This window comes from Pteropus alecto, unplaced genomic scaffold, assembly GCF_000325575.1.
Source record: "Pteropus alecto unplaced genomic scaffold, ASM32557v1 scaffold176, whole genome shotgun sequence".
Classification (NCBI taxonomy): domain Eukaryota; kingdom Metazoa; phylum Chordata; class Mammalia; order Chiroptera; family Pteropodidae; genus Pteropus; species Pteropus alecto.
In genome coordinates, this window is record NW_006438644.1 from 205,093 (window position 1) to 223,040 (window position 17,948).

The window sequence follows — 17,948 nt, forward strand, 5'->3', positions numbered from 1 at the left end:
ATAATCTCAAACTGAGTTTAAAACTGTACCAACACTATAACTATACTTATTGGCTATTTTACACTTAGAATTGGATTTTTTGTATTATAGATAAAGTTCTGAATTCCAGCAAATCTAGCTTGATTAGTTAAGATCATTCTGTTGCTACATGACTTCACTTATAGAATCTAAAGATTTGAAGGTCAAAGTCAAATGGATAACTATGAATTTATCATTTTGATGTGATTAATATTTTATATGACTAATAGAGTAATTCTATGCTATCTTTGGGCAACAGAATAGTGGTATAGGATCAGGACATTAGAGTCTAAAACTTGACTCTGGCACTGGATGACTTTGGTAAAAATGCTTAAAAAAACCAAATGCCTTGGTTTCCTAATTTGTAAAACAGGCGTTGTAATACTTGCTGTTTATAGATTTGATATAAGAAATAAATAAGTTAATACCTATATATTACATGATATAGAACTAATTAATTAAAATAATTGAATTATAATGTAATCTATATAGAAATAGAGCTAGAGATGGAAATAACAGTGACGTACATAGGAAGTATTGCTTATTATACTGGTTTATTGTTGGTATGTCCTTGAAAGTTAAAGTACATGTTTAAAAGTACATTAGAAATAATGGCATTCTGTAAATCTTATGGATATATCCTAAATTTCTCCAAATTAAAAAGTCTCATTCTTGATTTTCTTCATCTGGCAGTGTGTATCTGTTACATTCGTAGGCACTGGGAGCAGTTACTGCGCTCATGGTGGGGTTGTTCTGGCAGGCAGCCAGCTGTTCCCAGCTGAGGCTTGGGAGCAGTCAGCTCTTGAGGTGGAGATTTGAGCATCATTCCTCAAAGGGTGAGGAATCGAAATTATGTATTGTTCACATGTATTTCTCACAACATCTAATGTTTCACAAATACTGACAGTCACTCAAAGTTGGTGGCATGAGTAAAATTCACCCTTTCTTTGATCAGTGTCACATTGGCCCCTCTCCGGCCTTTTTCTCCATTTACCACTGATTAAAACTTTCATAGGACCTTCTCTCTTTTTCTTCCAATATGAGTTTTCTCTTGTTCCATCACAAATCACCACAACTGTCACCATTTCAATAATGGTCACTTACTGTCTCCAAACTTTCGTGGGTCAGGAGTCCAGGCACAGCTTAGATGCATCTTCTGCTCAGGGTCTCAAATATCCAAACTCAAGATGTCAGCAGGGCTGCATTCTCAGCAGGGCTGCATTCTCATCCAGAGACTGAACGAAGGAAGAATCTACTTTTAAACTCATTCAGGTTGTTGGCAGAATTTGTTTCCTTGCTACTGTAAGACTGAGGGCCCCAGTTTCATGCTGGCTCTTGGCTGGAGGCTGCCCCCAGCTCCTGAAGGCAGCCCACACTTCCCTGCCACATGGCCCTCTCCATAGGCGGGTGACGACATGACCATTTGCTTCTACAAAGCCAGTGGGAAAATCTCTCACTCGAGTTGGCTAAGATGGAATCTTACAGAAAGTAACATATTTATGGGTGTGGCATCCCAAACTTTGGCCATATTCTGTTGATTAGAAGCAAGTTCCAGGTTCTGCCTGCGGTCTGCCTATGTGAAGTTGTGGACTCCTCTTTGGAGGTCACCCTAGAGAGTGCTCACCACTCTCCCCAGCCGAGTGTGACACGTCACGTCTGCAGCTCTGCCCGAAGGCATTACTGTAGAACTGAGTGCATATGTGTACACATGCCCTTGCTTGTCTGTCTCTACCTCTAGAGATTTCACGGTGGAGATGTTGCCCATTCATCTCTCTGTATCTCTTTTCATTTAGCATAGAACTTGGCACTTAGTTGGTCTCAGTGAACCTTTTTCAAACAACTTTATTGAGGTCTAACTATACAGTGAACTTTCAATAAGTGAATGAAGGTAAACATAGGGCCAACATATTGCAAATGTTAAAGTATTTGCTGATAATTTTTAAAGGAGATCTAATTGATTCATGATACTCTTAGAGCTGTACTCCCTCTTCCTTTGTGACAATAAATCGATAAAATGAATTAAAAGATCAAATAATATTGCCGTTACTTCTAGAGTTGTGTAACTACATTTTTTATGATACACCTTCATGACATACTGTGTTATCTAATGAGATTTTTTTTTTTTTTCCTTCTAGATGAGCAAGAGATAGTACAAAAACGCACTTTCACAAAATGGATCAACTCTCATCTGGCCAAGGTAAAGGAAATGACGCAGAATTCTGCGTTTACTTAGTTTGAGTCCACAGATCATTGAAAGCACAGCATGCAGGAAATGCTGCTGTCCCTGTTGTCACTATTGCCGTTCCGTGATATTGGCAATCCTATCGGTTTCCTTGTCGCTGACAGGCAGGATTTGCTCACGTCGCCTCTGGGAAGACATGGACAGATAGTTCCAGTCAGGAGAGGTTGCTTCATGTCAGTTCTGTGAATCTTGGTGAGATAATTCATCCGGAATTATTTCTTCCCTACAAATGTGTGTGTCATAGGAAGAGAAGAATTTGTGCTGGACTTTGGTTTGTGTGGTTTCGATTTGTGTCAGAAAGAAGCAAGGAGTGGTCTGCCCTGAGGAAAGAGTTTTATCTGAGGAGATCGTGACAGTGTCTTGTCTCCCCTTTTAGTGCTTTCAATAGAAAAGAAACTGTGGTGTTCAGACGCTAAAAAGACTCATTATTCTGAGATGATCCGCACTGATGCTAGGTTGTTATCAGGTAACGGTATTTGTACATTAATATTTGAACATAAATACTAATATAAAACCAATTCCCATATAGCTACGTCCCAGTAAAATTAATCTCTTATAATGCTGATGAAAAAAATATGCAAACCAAAAAAACACTGCATTTGTAAAAATGAATACAGATGATGCCACAATCATCTGAATTCAGTTAGGATCTTTTTGCTGACCGTGGTGCTGACAGTCCGTGTGCAAGGTAGGAGAGCCCGACCTGCAGTTTCTGACCAGGGTCGTTCCCACAGCCTCTGTTCTAGTTCAGAAGCCACAAAAGCATGACAATGCATTTCAGTCCCGTTGTACAAATCAACTGCTTGCTGCGTGTCTACGCTAGGCTTCGGAGACACGGAAAGGTTAGTTAGGCACTTCTCCAGGCCTTGAGAAGTTCACAATGCCGCAGAAACCCAAGACGAGAACAATATGTCTTTATACAGGATGAATTAGAATTCTCTCTCCTGTAATCTCCAAAAGCTACTTGATGAGAAATAGCTCTCAGGCCCTGTGTTGTCCCTTAGCAAATGCTCAGAGAATGTTAGCAGTTTCCCCTGCAGCCTCTTCCAGTGCCATCCCCCTACCTGGCTTTCCTTTCCTGCCTGTTTTCTCCAGAATCTGAAATCTCAGCTCTTCTCCAGAACCTGTAGCAAGGTGAAGTTCAGCAAGTCTTAAATTATTTTGTACTGTTTGATATTTTATCTTCCCAACAACATTGTGAGGTCGTTAAGGCATTCTCTAATCCTTGGAATTTCTTTATAAATCTTAATAGCTCTAATAAGCACAGTGCTGAGTACCATACAGAGATGTTTAATAAAATAAAGATAGCAACGAGTCTATCTTTTCTTATTTTGTTAGAATAGTAAAGAAGACATCACTGGGGAAAAAAAGTAATGATAAATTTCTGGCGCTGTGCTAAGTGCTTAGCATAGGTTATTTTATAGTATTCATCTTTATAAATTGGTGCCACTCAGATTTTAATCCAGGCATGAATCTGAAGTCCCAGTGTTCTTCTTACCATACACATTTTTATATCAATAGTATCATTCGAAAGAGCCAGAATATTATTATTTTTATTTATTTAGTATTTATTTGTTTTTCTTTCCTCTCTTGGGTGGCTCGTCACACACCGAGTTTCTCCACCTCTGACTTATGGATGTTGCTGTTTTTCCCTTAAGAACTGTATCTCTGAAGGCGAGGCGTCTCCTCCCACACACTCACAGTGTGCACCTAGGGCTTGGTGCCTCTGGGCCAGGCTCCCCCAGAGCACTCAGAGGTGAGGCGGGCTGGCCCATGGCTCCACCTAAGGTGCGAACCCAGCCAGGACCTTCTGCGTGTAAAGCAGACGTGCTAACCATTACACTATGGAGCCACCCGCCAGAATATTATTACCTCCACAACTGCTCCATTATGACCTTAATGTGATAGAGCTTTGCGTTCTTTTTTTCCTTTCTCCTTTGTACTTGTGATTTTTGATTTTACCCCTTTGGGTCATCTTGAAAACTGAAGCAGAACAATATACCTATACTTGTTATCCTGAATTTATTTATACTGACAGTGTCGTATCTTGCCAAACATTGCCAAAACCCACAAATTCATTGGAGAACGTTTTCTTTTTCTGACTCCATTATATTTGGAAAACATTCTGAAAATAAAATCTGACCCCATTACCCAGCCTTGGCAGTTGAAAGTTTTAGGACAGCTACAGAGTTAATGTTTAAGTCTGCATCTATCTCAGCAGCTGATTACGTGACCCCCTACTCATTTCTCTCTCTTCCCCATCCTTGGCTCACCGTTAGCCCAACTTGAGTTTCTATTTCCAGCTCTGTTTCTTTCTCATTCTCCCTCGTATTTCCCTCCCAGCCCTGTACCATCTCCGTCTCTCCCATCCTATCCCCTCCTCCTTATACTCCCACCCAACCTTTCTGTCTCTGTCTTCCCACCCCCATCTCTATCCTCGTTTTTAACCGTACCTTGTCCTTATAAAAGCACATGCAACCTGCACATTCTAGGATTTGTAGTATCATTCAAGTCACGTTGACATATACAACCAAATTAAAATGGAAGCACACACTTTTCCCCCCACAGCAGTGTGCTCACTTACTTCTGAGAATAAAAATACTTCACTTGCCGCAGAAATAAGGTCAATGCCATGTCTTTGACCCAGCCTCTGGACCAAGACATTGTGTCACTTTTCCTGCTGTCTCTGAGAAGACGTGCTCGCAAAATCATTCTGTGATCCTAGAGTGTGCTTGGTCCCATCACTCTAGCACCCTGTGGACATGACAGCCAGCCCATGTGTGCACATGTGTGCACACACACACACGCACACACTCAGTCGGTTAGGCTCCATAGAAGCCTGTGTCATGCCCAGAGTCTCACTAAATCTCTCATGAAAACAGCTTCTTAAACTTTTGGTCCTTGATTCCTGATTACCTATCAGCAACACACAGACATCTCTTCTGACAATACATTTTCAAGCAGGCCCAAAGCTATACTTAAAATAGAAATATTTGTCACTAAAAATGATCCACAGAGAAGCAACTTAACCTGTTCCAAGGTCTTTCCTTACCTTCCAGAGCTTCTTGAAGCTAACTTTTCCTCTTCCTGTTTTTTTTATTAAATAACCATGGCCAATAGTTTGCCCTATAATGAAGAAACAGGCTGCCCCAAGGATGGAGCCATAATTGCTGTCAATTTTTTAAAAATCTGGTGTCTTTTAATTTATTGGGTCAGATGGAATCTGGTTTGGTGTGCTATTTGTGTATTTGTTTACTTTGCCCAGAAATACTTAACCAATGTAGACCCAGTATTAGTCGGCTTGTGCTACTGTAACAAAATTAGATAGAATGGATCACTTAAACAACAAACATTTATTTCCCATAGCTCTGGAGGCTGGGAAGTCCAAGATCAAAGTGCCAACTGATTCATTTCCTAATGAGGGTCCTCTTCCTGGCTGTGTTTTCACAAGGCAGAGAAAGAGAAAGCGAGAACGCTGGTCTCTTCCTCTTCTTATAAGGACATTGATCCCATCGTAGTGCATCACCTCACGACCTCCTTTACACCTCATCACCTCCCACAGGTCCCTCTTCCAAACACCATCATGTTATTAGATTAAGGCATCAACGTATGGACTTGGGAATCACACAAGCATTGAGTACAGCGCATGCCCCAGGTTCCATCTGAAGTCCAGCTTGAAGCACATGAGAATTTCTTCCAAACCTATAAAATAGGGACGGGTACTTGATCCTCGAATGATGACAGTAACGAACTTCTCTCCTCTTTCATAGCAAATGTTTCCTTGTGTGATGATGAATCCCTGTTGTACGTAGCTCTGTGTTTTGGAATTGTTTCAGAAAAATCTCATAACCAAACCATTTAAAAGAGTTAAAATGCATTTTATTCCTTGTTTTTTCTTTTTTTTCCTCCTACAATTTTCTGTCGGCATCTACCAATTAAGGTCAGAAAATGACCCATGTCAAAAATATTTTTTTATGTTGCTACTCAAGATATTAATCTTAATTCACCTATTACTTATCCTATGTGATTTTTCTCTCTAAGAATAAGAACAGAGAAGTGTGCTAAATTGGCAGAAAAAATACAGTTTTAACTTTAGAATGCAAGTCGTAGATATTCTGCAAGATCTCTATTGTTTGAGGCTTTTGTGCAACAGTCATGGGAATTTTTGTAGATTGAAACTTGAATGATAAATCACTTCATCCTAAATCTGTGATAACATCTTGCTACTGCAATGCCTTCTTTAAAGATTTTAAGCAAATGAAAAACACTTTTATTTTAAAGGGCAATACAAAAGACTGCTTTTTTAGAAAGTTTATATCTGTTTTCTCAAAATCTTCTTTCAAAATTGACCATTTCCAAAAATAGCTTTAATGTAATAGGTTGTAGCAGATTTAAGAGCTGGGATGTTGAATTGAGAAGCCAAGAAAAAAAAAAAAAAAATCGATCCTTCAGTCATTTGATCTTGGCTGAGTTTGGAAATGTTCAAAAGATGCTTCACGGAGATAAATTTGGGGAGGTTTTTTAATGAAAAATTTTCATTTTTCTTGGCCGCTTTGCTCAGTTTCAAATTAATAAACTACTTCTAATTAAATAAAATAATAATCTCTTTTACTGATGACATTCCAATTTATTGCAACAATTCATTATAAATATCATTTGATCTTGGCTGAGTTTGGAAATGTTCAAAAGATGCTTCACGGAGATAAATTTGGGGAGGTTTTTTAATGAAAAATTTTCATTTTTCTTGGCCGCTTTGCTCAGTTTCAAATTAATAAACTACTTCTAATTAAATAAAATAATAATCTCTTTTACTGATGACATTCCAATTTATTGCAACAATTCATTATAAATATTATGACAGCACTATGAAGACAAGGTGCAAATAAGAGAGCAATTTGTTTTCAAAAAATATGTTTTTCTGAAGACAAAAATCTTATTAAGAGCAGAGGGAAAAAAAACCCAAGAATTTTCCATGTCTTTTTGTGCCATTTTTTAGTATTCAGATGTAGATTATTCAAATTTGTGGATATAATTATTAGTTCATTTTTTTTGATGTTTGCTTTGTTTTCAAATCGAAGTCTTTATGCTTCTGCAATTATACAAAACATCACAAATCACGAATTGTCATTATAATGTAATTTAACAATAACAAAAATTAGTGGATTGTATTTATTTCATATGCCTGGTAATTCAGGAATGGGGATTCATATTTAGACATGAACCCTATAATTTTCTTTCTCTTCAAGAAGATCCCGCATCTTTCTATTATTTGCTCTGTCAATGAAAGAAGGTGGAGTATTTATTTTTTAATTAGCCCAAGATTGATTTTCGGTAATGGCTTTTCAAAGTTAGATCTTCATTCTGTTCAAGCTTGTCATTACTCATTGCTAAAAATGATTCTAAATCTTACAGCTGCTGTTTATTGAACTCGTATCAAGTGCTAATTACTGTGCCTTAGCAATTTTATCTTTTATTTAATTCTCATAAAAATAGTCAAATATAAGTATTCTTTTTATGGTTTTATAGAATATGAAGCTGAAGTTTAGAGTAAATCATTAATTTTAGTTATTAATAACAAGTAGGTGAAAAAACAGATTTCAGTCCCTGGACTCCTAAGCTTGGGCACTAACGATGGTGCTATACTCCCACACTTTGTTTATTTAGCTATTCATGCAGCAAGTACTTTTCAGGTCCTATTACGGGTTAGGGGTTGTTGATACAGAGTAAAGAAAGATAGATATGGCCCATGCCATCATGAAACTGATAGTCTAACGAGGAGACAAACAACTCTGGTGAAGTTTGTGTGGTAAATTTCACAAGAAGGGAAGTACAGGGCGTCAAGGAACACACGGCAAACACAACCAACCCTACAGGTAATCCGAAGGCATCATAATAGGCTTTCACAGGAAGAAAACGCCTTGAGAAATGCCTTGGGATTGAGTAGGTGAAGGAACCAGTATTTTCAAAAGTTGAAAGATGAGAAAATGCGTGGTATAGTAAAGGAAATGCAAGTTCAGAATGCCTGGAAACATGTGTTCCAGGAATGGACTGGTGACAGAGAAAACTGAGAATTGGTTAAAGGTCACTCATTAAGAGAGTCTGGGTGTTGTGGGCGGTGACATACATTACAGAATCTTGGGCAGAAAAATGAAACGACTACTGTGGCCATTAAGTCTTTCTTTTTCCCTCCCTCTGCCTCTCCATCTCTATCTCTCTCCCATAAATTAAAACAGAATGGAGTAAGAATGGAGGTAGAGTGATCCTGCAATAAGCCAGCTGGGGGATGAGGGCAGTTTGGACTAAAGCAGTGGTAGGGAATGGAGAAAAGTGGGTTGATTGACAGGTGTGTGCGGTGGACTGGATAATGAATTGGAATCTTGGAGGATGAATTAAGAATGACTTCTAGATTTCTGAGTTGAGCAAATGATTAAGATCATTACAGAGAGAGAGAATATAACAGGCTTGGGGGAAAGCTAAGAAGTTCAGTTTTAGAAAGATTACTTGATAGAGAGAAACCCATTTGATCTGGTGGTTAGGAAGTCATTGGCCACCACTGGGAATGGCTATGTCATAGAAGAAATCAGACTCCAGCAAACTGATGAGTACACGAGAGGTCAGTGTCCTAGGACACTGAGTGTATATTACATGTTCATGAGACAGAACATAAGATCTGGTAAGGGCTGTTTTCATGAAGGGTAGTTTTAAGTGTATGTCTGTATTGAAGGAAATGATCAAGAACTAGTAGAGAGGATGAGAGTAAAAAAGAAGGCAAAGAAGGTTATTTTGAAGACATGAAGCTCATGAGGAGATGGTGAGAGAGAAATGAAGAGCACAGTTGGAGTGTAGGTCTGTACCAGAAGAAAGACTTCTCTCCTTCTCTGAGACCAGAGTGGGGATAGGAAAGAGGGGTGTGGATGTGCCTAAATTTGGGGTGGGGTAGAGAGGAAGACAGAGGAGGGATGGACTTGGATTTGAGAGGATTCCCACCTAATAACTACATTTTTTTTTTTAAGGTCTAACAGGATAGTCTGTATTTTTGAGTAAAGAATTTATGTGAGAATAAATATTTTTAAAAGTGACACTTAAAAAGATGTTAGTTCTTTAACATTTTACAATGTATTTATCTTAGCAAATTCTTAAATTTTATGCAAGACCTGTTAGCTATTGTTATTATATGAAGTCACCATGGCCCCCAAAGGAGACAATTTAAAGATGTGTTTTCCAAAAAACTTCTGTAAGAAATTAGGATTTTTAATTAGAAAAAGAGTGTAATCTTGACATAAACATCAGTTATATTGTGTTATCAAAGGCTTGTAGTGCCCCATTTTCTCTCATTCTGTCAAATGAAAAAGAATGTTATATTTGTATTTAAATACTCTTGATTTAATCTTTATGATATTTGGCTATAAAATAAATATAGTTTGGCAATAAGTCCTTTACAGGGAGAAATAGGTCTCAAATAGCCATTGTTTAGTGTTTCTATAAATGGTATGTCTCAATATGCAACAAACAGTCCCTTCTTTCTGCTAGCCTTAGATCTCTGGGGCTAGTAAGGGCAGGAACTGAATATATTAAGTATTGTAACTTTGAGATGACCTCAGGCATGATATGAGCATTTCCTCACTTTTTAGAAGAACTTAAAAAGAAATCATCCTAAAACATTAGTTATATTCTGTATTAGTTTGCTAAGGCTGCCATACAGAGTATTACGTACTGGGTGGCTTAAAATGAGAAATTTATTATCTCACAGTTCTCAAAGCTTGAGACTCCAAGAAGCCTTCTGTGCTTCATCTTAGCTTCTGGTCAATGGCCTGCATCACTTGATATGCCTCGGTTTGCAGCTGCGTTAGTCCAATCCCTGCCTCTGTGTCTGTCTGTACCCATGTTCATATTTCCCTCTTATATAAAGACAGTAGGCATATGGGGTTAGGACCCATCCTGATGACCTCATTTTAACTCAGTTACCTCTCCGAAGATTCTACTTCCAAACAAAATCACATTCTGAGGGTCAAAACTTGCACATATCTTGGGGAGGGGACACAATTCAATCCATAATAGTTTCCAATCAGGGCACATTTTAATACCAAGTTAGAGTCATACACTTCTTTAAAAGGGATGCTGCTAATTTTCCATGTTTTTTTAAGTAATTCATTTTAATAATGACTTCGATTGACATTTTAATAGTCCTAAAATATCACTTCGGGGGCTGCTTTGTTCTTCAGTTGTCTTTCCACCAACAGTGCTAAAAGATAACCATGAAACACTTTCAGAATTAAATTTTACCCCCATCTGTTTCCTGTCCATAGTTTGGTGGAAATATTAATGAATTAAGATGAGAAAAAGAAGCAAAGAGGAAAAGGTAAATGTAATAATTCACCCCAGAAGTCATTCTTTTAGTTGTTTTTCTAACAGTGCTTTAGTTTGACAGTCCTAAGCATCCCGATACATTAGTTATTTCCAAATGTGTAGCTAAAAGATTACAAAAGACAATCATTTCAAAATGAAAAGCATATATATTAATTTATCAATAGAATGCATTGATAACATAGGTATAGATCTGCAAAGTTTATGGAGGTTATTAAACATTTCAATAATATTTGTCAAATTCCCTTACTTTAGAAACACTTTTTATTTGTGCATTCATTCAATAAATATTTTAACATGCTGTTTGTATATGCAGCAATATTCTGGGTACTGAGAATGTAGCAGTGAACAAAATAGAAAAAATAATCCCTGTATCGTGGCACTTATGTCCTAGTGAGGGAGATGGACAGTAGAGAAGGTGAATAAGGTTTTATGTGAAGGGCAGACTGAGGAGGGTCCAGGGCAGAAGAAAGGAGGTAGATGAGAAGGTCGTTGAAGTCATCCGGGCAAAAGACATATGTCTTGAACTGACGTAGAACAGTAGAGGTGGTGACAAGTGGTTAGATACTGAATGAGATCGAAAATAAAGCCAACGAGATTTGTCGATGAATCAGCTATGAGGTATGAGCAAAAGAGAGGGGTAAAAGATAACCCCAACTCTGTACTGAATAAAACAAATAACTTGAGGAATATGCTTCTTTTATGCATACTACATAGTGGAAAGAATTTTAGTACATGTGAAAATTATTAAGAACAGTTTTCCAAGCGGATTTAAAGTTGGGCTGGAGGGTGGTTATTGCCTTTGGGATATTTGTTCGGAATTGAATTAAGTGATTTAGGAAGTGGAAATGATTATGCTCACTGTCATAGGAAACAAAAAAGAATGGGAATGCTCTTCTCACTTTTGCCAAGTAGAGGTGGAAAAGAGTCACAATACTGCTTTTACAGAGTGAGAAAAACAAATTACACATGAAATTTTTAAGTTGCTTCAGCTTGTTACTGGAAATATTGGGAAATCTAATTAGATTTTCTGAGTAAAATGAAAAAAGCATTATAGACATTGAATTAATTTTATTTGGCTACCGTCAGTGGTTAGCATCATGACTTTTCCAGTCTGTTTAAGGCTATTTTGGCATTTTTAGACCTTTTAGTGCAGTGGGCTCTTTGCCAGCCTTTGGGGAGGCAACTTGCTGCACATCTGCTGCTCAACCCCTCTTCCCTTCCTGCTCTTCTCTGTTCCTGTTGTTTAGCTTGTTGCTTCCACCCATCGGATAAGCATCAGAGCAGGCGAACGTTCTAGACTGGTCCAGGCATGGGTCTGTCTCCATGCACTGTCTCAGGTAGTTCCTACCTAAAAGTTATATGAATCGGAGGTCATGGTTGCTCTGGTTCTAGAAGCGATGACCATCATGTGTGCAGAAGTTTCGAATTGCACAGAATACACCCTGAGAGCCAACCCTTGCCTTAGGACTGCTTTAAACACCGTTTGATAATATCTCAGGCTACGAGCATGTGTCATGTTCAGCAAGCATGATGGTGCTCAAAAGTATGTGTAGGTATCAAGTGGAGTAGAGTGATCTGTGCCATGTGCTGTTCCTTTAGACCTTTTCTAGTCTGGTTTTACTGGTGTCACTAAGAAATCTAGCGATCACGAACTTTAAACTCTAGGATATGTGTTTAATATTTCAAAGTAAAATGCTATAGGGTTTTTTCTCCAAGAGGAAAAAGCATTTAGTAAGAGACTGCCCAGTTGTTCTGAGACTGAAAGTATTCATGGTAAGCGAGGGCCTGGGTTGGTCCTGGAATGAGATAGGTGATTTTGTTCTTTCCTTTGTGAATCTTTCATGCTATAAATCTCCTTGATAGCTGCGTGATACTTATTACTAAGATACTCTTAGTAATAAGCATCTTATTACTTAGCAGATGTGTAGATATCTGCTGATAAAGTGATGATATGCCAGTAATGTTTCAGTATAGGTTTGTACTCCTCTACATTACTGATTTTAATCTAACCACCCAAAGCTTCTTTCATTTTAATTGATGAGCGCATGATTGCCTTTTTAATGCAAAGTTAAAAATGATAAAACTATTTTTAGTCCATTAACATTTTTATAATTTTGAATATATAGGTATACACTTATCCATGCAAAATGGCTCACCATTTTATTTATTTACTTATTTAATTTAAAAAATGCATGTGTATCTGTTTGTTTATCAATAACACTAAGCTGTTTCCACTTTCATTTACCAATATCATTTGGCCAAAAGGTTATAAAACATTTTCTCACATGAAATACAATCAGGTTCTCGTGAAGATGCACGCTCTAATTAATAAAGAATAAATTTACATTTGGTTACTTACATGAATCTTCTCACAGAGTAGGAAGGCACTGAAATGTAAATTGTTACACTCAACAGGACATAAAACTAAAAGCAACTATCGAGCAACACAAACAAACAAAAACTCAAAGACACAGAGAACAGTTTAGTGATCAGCAGAGGGAAAGGGCTGGAGAGATGAATATGAATATGGGAAACGGGGTCAAATGTATGGTGACAAAAGATTTGACTTCGGGTGGTGAACACGCAATGTGTTATTCAGACGATGTATTATAGAATTGTACACTTGAAACCTATATAATTTTATGAACCAATGTCACCCCAATAAATTTCATTTCAAAAATTTAAAGATTAAAAAAAATGTGTTACTAAGTATACAATTAAACTTTTTCTGAAATATCATAAAAAACAGTGTTTACATAATAATCACAAAATAAACACATTTATCAACTGTGCTTTATTTGTTGCAAGTGAAAGAGACTGACTTTAGATGATTTAATCAAGTGGAATATTTAAAAATATTGAGTGCCTCACGATAAGATAGGACCCACCGGCTGGGCAGGGAAGGGTTAATTGAGTGGGCCTGGGTCGCTCAAACCCTGTGTATTCCAAGTAAAGACTTGTCTTTAGGAATTGCCCTTGACAGGCTCCCGGGAAATAACCTCTGAGCACTTGGAATATTCTGCATGGTAGGAGCGTTTGTGTGCCTGAGGCCTTGGGCCCTGTTGTAACATTTTGATAACATCAGTTTATCTCAGCAATGTGTCCTATAGTGAACACCTGCTTTCGCTGAGCTAGCAGGGACAGGGCAGGGCTGGGCAACACTTTACATGCGGCATGACACACCATTGCTGGGAAAATGAAGCATGTCCCTATGCAGTTCTGCTGAGAGGGGACAGATCACTGTCCCCTGGAAGCTCATCCAGGGTTTCTCCTGAACTTCGCTCTGTGTTCCTTTTACCTTTGCAGATTTTATTCTATGTCCTTTCACTGTGATGTAACAATGAGTATCGCAGTTTCTCTGAGTGATATTAGTCCTTCTAGCGCGTCGTAGAGCTGAAGATGATCTTGGGGAACCTTGATGCACTGACTAACCCAGTGTTGAGAAAGACAAAGTCAGAGGGCCTCTTGGGGGCTCAGCTGCAGGACCTAATGACACTGTCCTTAGGTCATTGTCATGTGACAACTTGGCTTCAGCTACCTTCTGGATCTAAGCAGAGAATGTGATGGGCCCAGCTCAGGTTGCTCATGGACCAAAGGATAGAGGTGTAACAAACATGACCAATAAGGGACATAATGTGAGCTGGGCTGACTTGTGTCTATGCCTATATGTATTTATACACAGGACATCTCTATTTGTTAATAAATTTTTTGTTTTTAGTAGAATTGTACACTTGGCACTTCAGGTGATTACTTTTTATATTAATATTAAATAAAAATCACATTTATAGGTTTGTGTCTTATTCAGAAAAAAAAATTAATGTTAATTTTCATAGTAAGCTTCCTTGTCTAACAAGATGGCTCAAATTATAATAAGTAGAATTGTACACTTGGCACTTCAGGTTAATACTTTTTATATTAATATTAAATAAAAATCACATTTATAGGTTTGTGTCTTATTCAGAAAAAAAAATTAATGTTAATTTTCATAGTAAGCTTCCTTATCTAACAAGATGGCTAGAATTATAATAAACCCGGGCTCAAAACGATTCACTTACTAGAGATGTGACCTAGGCCAATGGTTTAACCTCTCTGAGATTCAGATTCCTTGCTTTTAAAGAGGGGTTGATACTCCCATATGCAGTGGTTATGAATATGAAAAGAAATAACACACACAAGCCCTCAGCATAGTGCTTGGCATAGTGAGATGTTCAACGACACGTTATTCATTCTTCTTTTTCTCTTTTTTTCCTTCCCTCTTTTATCCCAGCTAAAATGTCTACTAAGTGAGAATTTATAAGTATCTAAGCCATAGAAACATCTAGTAAATACTGGAATTTATATACATAGTCTATAATAGTGACAGTCATATTTACTTTATGTACCAACATTTTTATTGCACATATAATTTTTAAGTGTGAGAATTCCTTAAATTTTTATTTCATGCCAAATAGTTATATCCGATATCTTTTTTCCATCAAAATTATTGTCTTAATCCATTCCCCTTAAGTAATATAATTGTTTCTAAGGGCATCAAATCAACATATGTCTTACCAAACATGGCCATCTCTTTATGAATAAAAATATGAAAATAGATGGGGGATAAGTATGTACTGGTGCTCATAGACTGATAAAGTGACACAAGCTACACACACACACACACACACACACACAATGTTAGAGAATAGATTATTTTCCCAAAATACAAGAAATAGTAAAAATTATGTCAAAGATACCTGTGCATTCTCATAGTTCATAAGGTTCAAGGAGGAACATTTGATCTCTTTTAAGTCCTAAAAGGGATAAGTATGTACTGGTGCTCATACACTGATAAAGTGACACAAACCACACACGCACACACACACACACACACAATGTTAGAGAATAGATTATTTTCCCAAAATACAAGAAATAGTAAAAATTATGTCAAAGATACCTGTGCATTCTCATAGTTCATAAGGTTCAAGGAGGAACATTTGATCTCTTTTAAGTCCTAAAAGAAGGGAAGGAATCTCATTACAAATCATGAAAGGGGCTACATAGCAAAAATTAAAGGGAGAAGAGAAAAAAAGAAAAGCCCTCTGTGACATCTTCCTCACTCATGAGTTAACTACTAAGGATATAGCCAGGCACAGAGGTGTGTGCATGTTCCCTGTGTTTCTAGAAGACTTAGAAACCAGGCATTTCGTGTGTAAACCTAGTTTGAGGAGAGCTCATGGAAGGGAGTAGCCACAGAAGTGAAGTATCTGTCTCTTCGTCTTCTCTCTCATCTTCATCTCCCTCTCCTCTCAATCGGGAAGTTAGTTCCATTCTTCAGACCTCCTCAGAATCAGCATGAATATCTGTAGAATATCTAAATGTGACTGACAGGGCCGAAGAGAATATAATCTTATCAAATACTATACAAAAAAAAGAGCTTGTTATAATTTTACCTTAATAATAATAAAAAAAAATAATTGTGGCTTTGAAAAGTGCCTTATAGATTTCTCTTTAGTGCCTGGAACTGCAAATTGGTGTGCAACAAAACCACATTATCTTTATTTTCCATTAAGTCAGGCTCCAATAAATTACCTTCCTTTCTAACTCTTCATATTGGTGCCAGTAGTATTTATATATATGACAGGAGAGACATTTTCGCTGAAAGGTTTTCTATTAACACGATGCTCTGAAAATAAGTGTGATGCAGTCTCAATAGAAAAGGTCTTTTCTGGTTTATTATTTGCTGTATATAAACAATGCTTTATGCAAAATGGGATAGCAATACTTGTCCAGTTATTACTAGGACTTTTTATTCTGGTGTAATTTTTGATAAATGAAGATGTTTTGTTGGTTTTGCACAATATTTACATTGTGTGTAATTGGATAGAGCTAGTAGAAATATAAAAGTCATTCTCTAGTATTTATTTTGTAAGCTCTTTGCAGTAAGTTGACCAGAGGCTTATTTTCTCTCTCTTTTATTGGTTGAAGTGTTAAATAAAGAATTGATTATATAATGCTAAGTCTTATAATTCAGTGTGTTGGAAATATAATACCTGTTTATGACAAATTAAGTGGACAAAAACATTATTTCAAAGAGAAATATTTTCTCCCAATTTCTATTTTGTGTATTAATAGCCATCAGCCTGCATCTCTATGTTGTACATAGGATGACACAGGCAGAAAATTTTTCAGAAGCAACTCAAATTTCCTCTAAAAAGAGAAAATTTTGCATCACGATCTTGTTTTTGCATATCTCCCTAAGATTCTGAAAGATATTTGTAAATAGCCCTGTTGAGTGTGTCTCAGTTACTACATATTTATTGACAACTAGTGCTAACCACTGCACCTGGTACTAACAGTATAAACATACATCCATCTTTTTCCTTGTGCTCAAGAAGCCCCACGATTTGAGTTCCTGGGAACACACATTTGTAGATAACTACCTGTAAAAGAATGTATTCTTTGTGATCCAAACACTGTACTTAGGACAGAAGAAGTAGTTAATTCTAGCTGAGTAACTGAAAAAGATTACATATGAACTGAGTGATTAAAACTGATCAGAAATTTGCTAAGGGGAAAAGAAGAAAGCGAAGGTATTCTGGGTATCTGTGTTCAAATAAAAACCATCTACTCTCCTTTTCCATGCAAGACTAAAAGAAAAATCATTCATTCCTTCAACAAGCATTTAATGAATTTCTACTGTGAACAAGACATTCAGAAACAAGACACTTCTATGTCTGTGTTGTGTTGTAGTCTGTGATTGTTTAGAATCTGGCCATTTTTCTTTGCCCATACTATATATACCACATTTAAAGGTCCAATAAGATGGGCATAGTTTTTTGAGAAAACTGCATTCATTCATTTATTCATTCAGTCAGTCAACCAACCAACAGTACACACTGAGTGCCTGCCATGTGCTCAACAGTTTTTAGGAAACAACACGGCATCCAAGAGTCGTGTCTATCCAGACAAAATTTCATAAAGAACAGGAGTCATGATTGAGTTTGCTGAATGGCCACGGTTAGGAAGAAAGGAGAGAGAGAAGGAAAAGAGGCCTGTAAACCAAAGCAGGCTGATCAAAGGGGTACAGAGAGGAGGGACAGATTAAGGAGATGATGGTGCCACCAATGCCCAACGCAGAGAGACTAGTGGGCCACTGACCTGCTCAGCAGTCCCTGCTTCCATGAAGGCCACTGCCAGGAGCATTGTGTAGGAGCAGCTGGAGCGGAAGGAAACAGGATGAGGACCTGTGGAGATAGAAAAGGAGAAACAGGACAGGTAGAAATGAGGTCTCGAGAAAATGTTCTTCACAGCGGCAGAGAACTGCATGTTTAAAGGCAAAATG

At 37.4% G+C, this 17,948-nt stretch overlaps 1 protein-coding gene across 1 annotated transcript in view; it reads left to right on the plus strand.

The window, feature by feature from the left end:
- Positions 1 to 1,433: 1,433 nt before the first annotated feature.
- Positions 1,434 to 17,948, plus strand: part of LOC112469032 (nesprin-1-like) — a 134,027-nt gene continuing 117,512 nt past the window's right edge. The window contains 2 exon segments of the mRNA XM_025049483.1: positions 1,434 to 1,506; positions 2,154 to 2,215. Coding sequence (XP_024905251.1) covers positions 1,434 to 1,506; positions 2,154 to 2,215 — 135 coding nt within the window.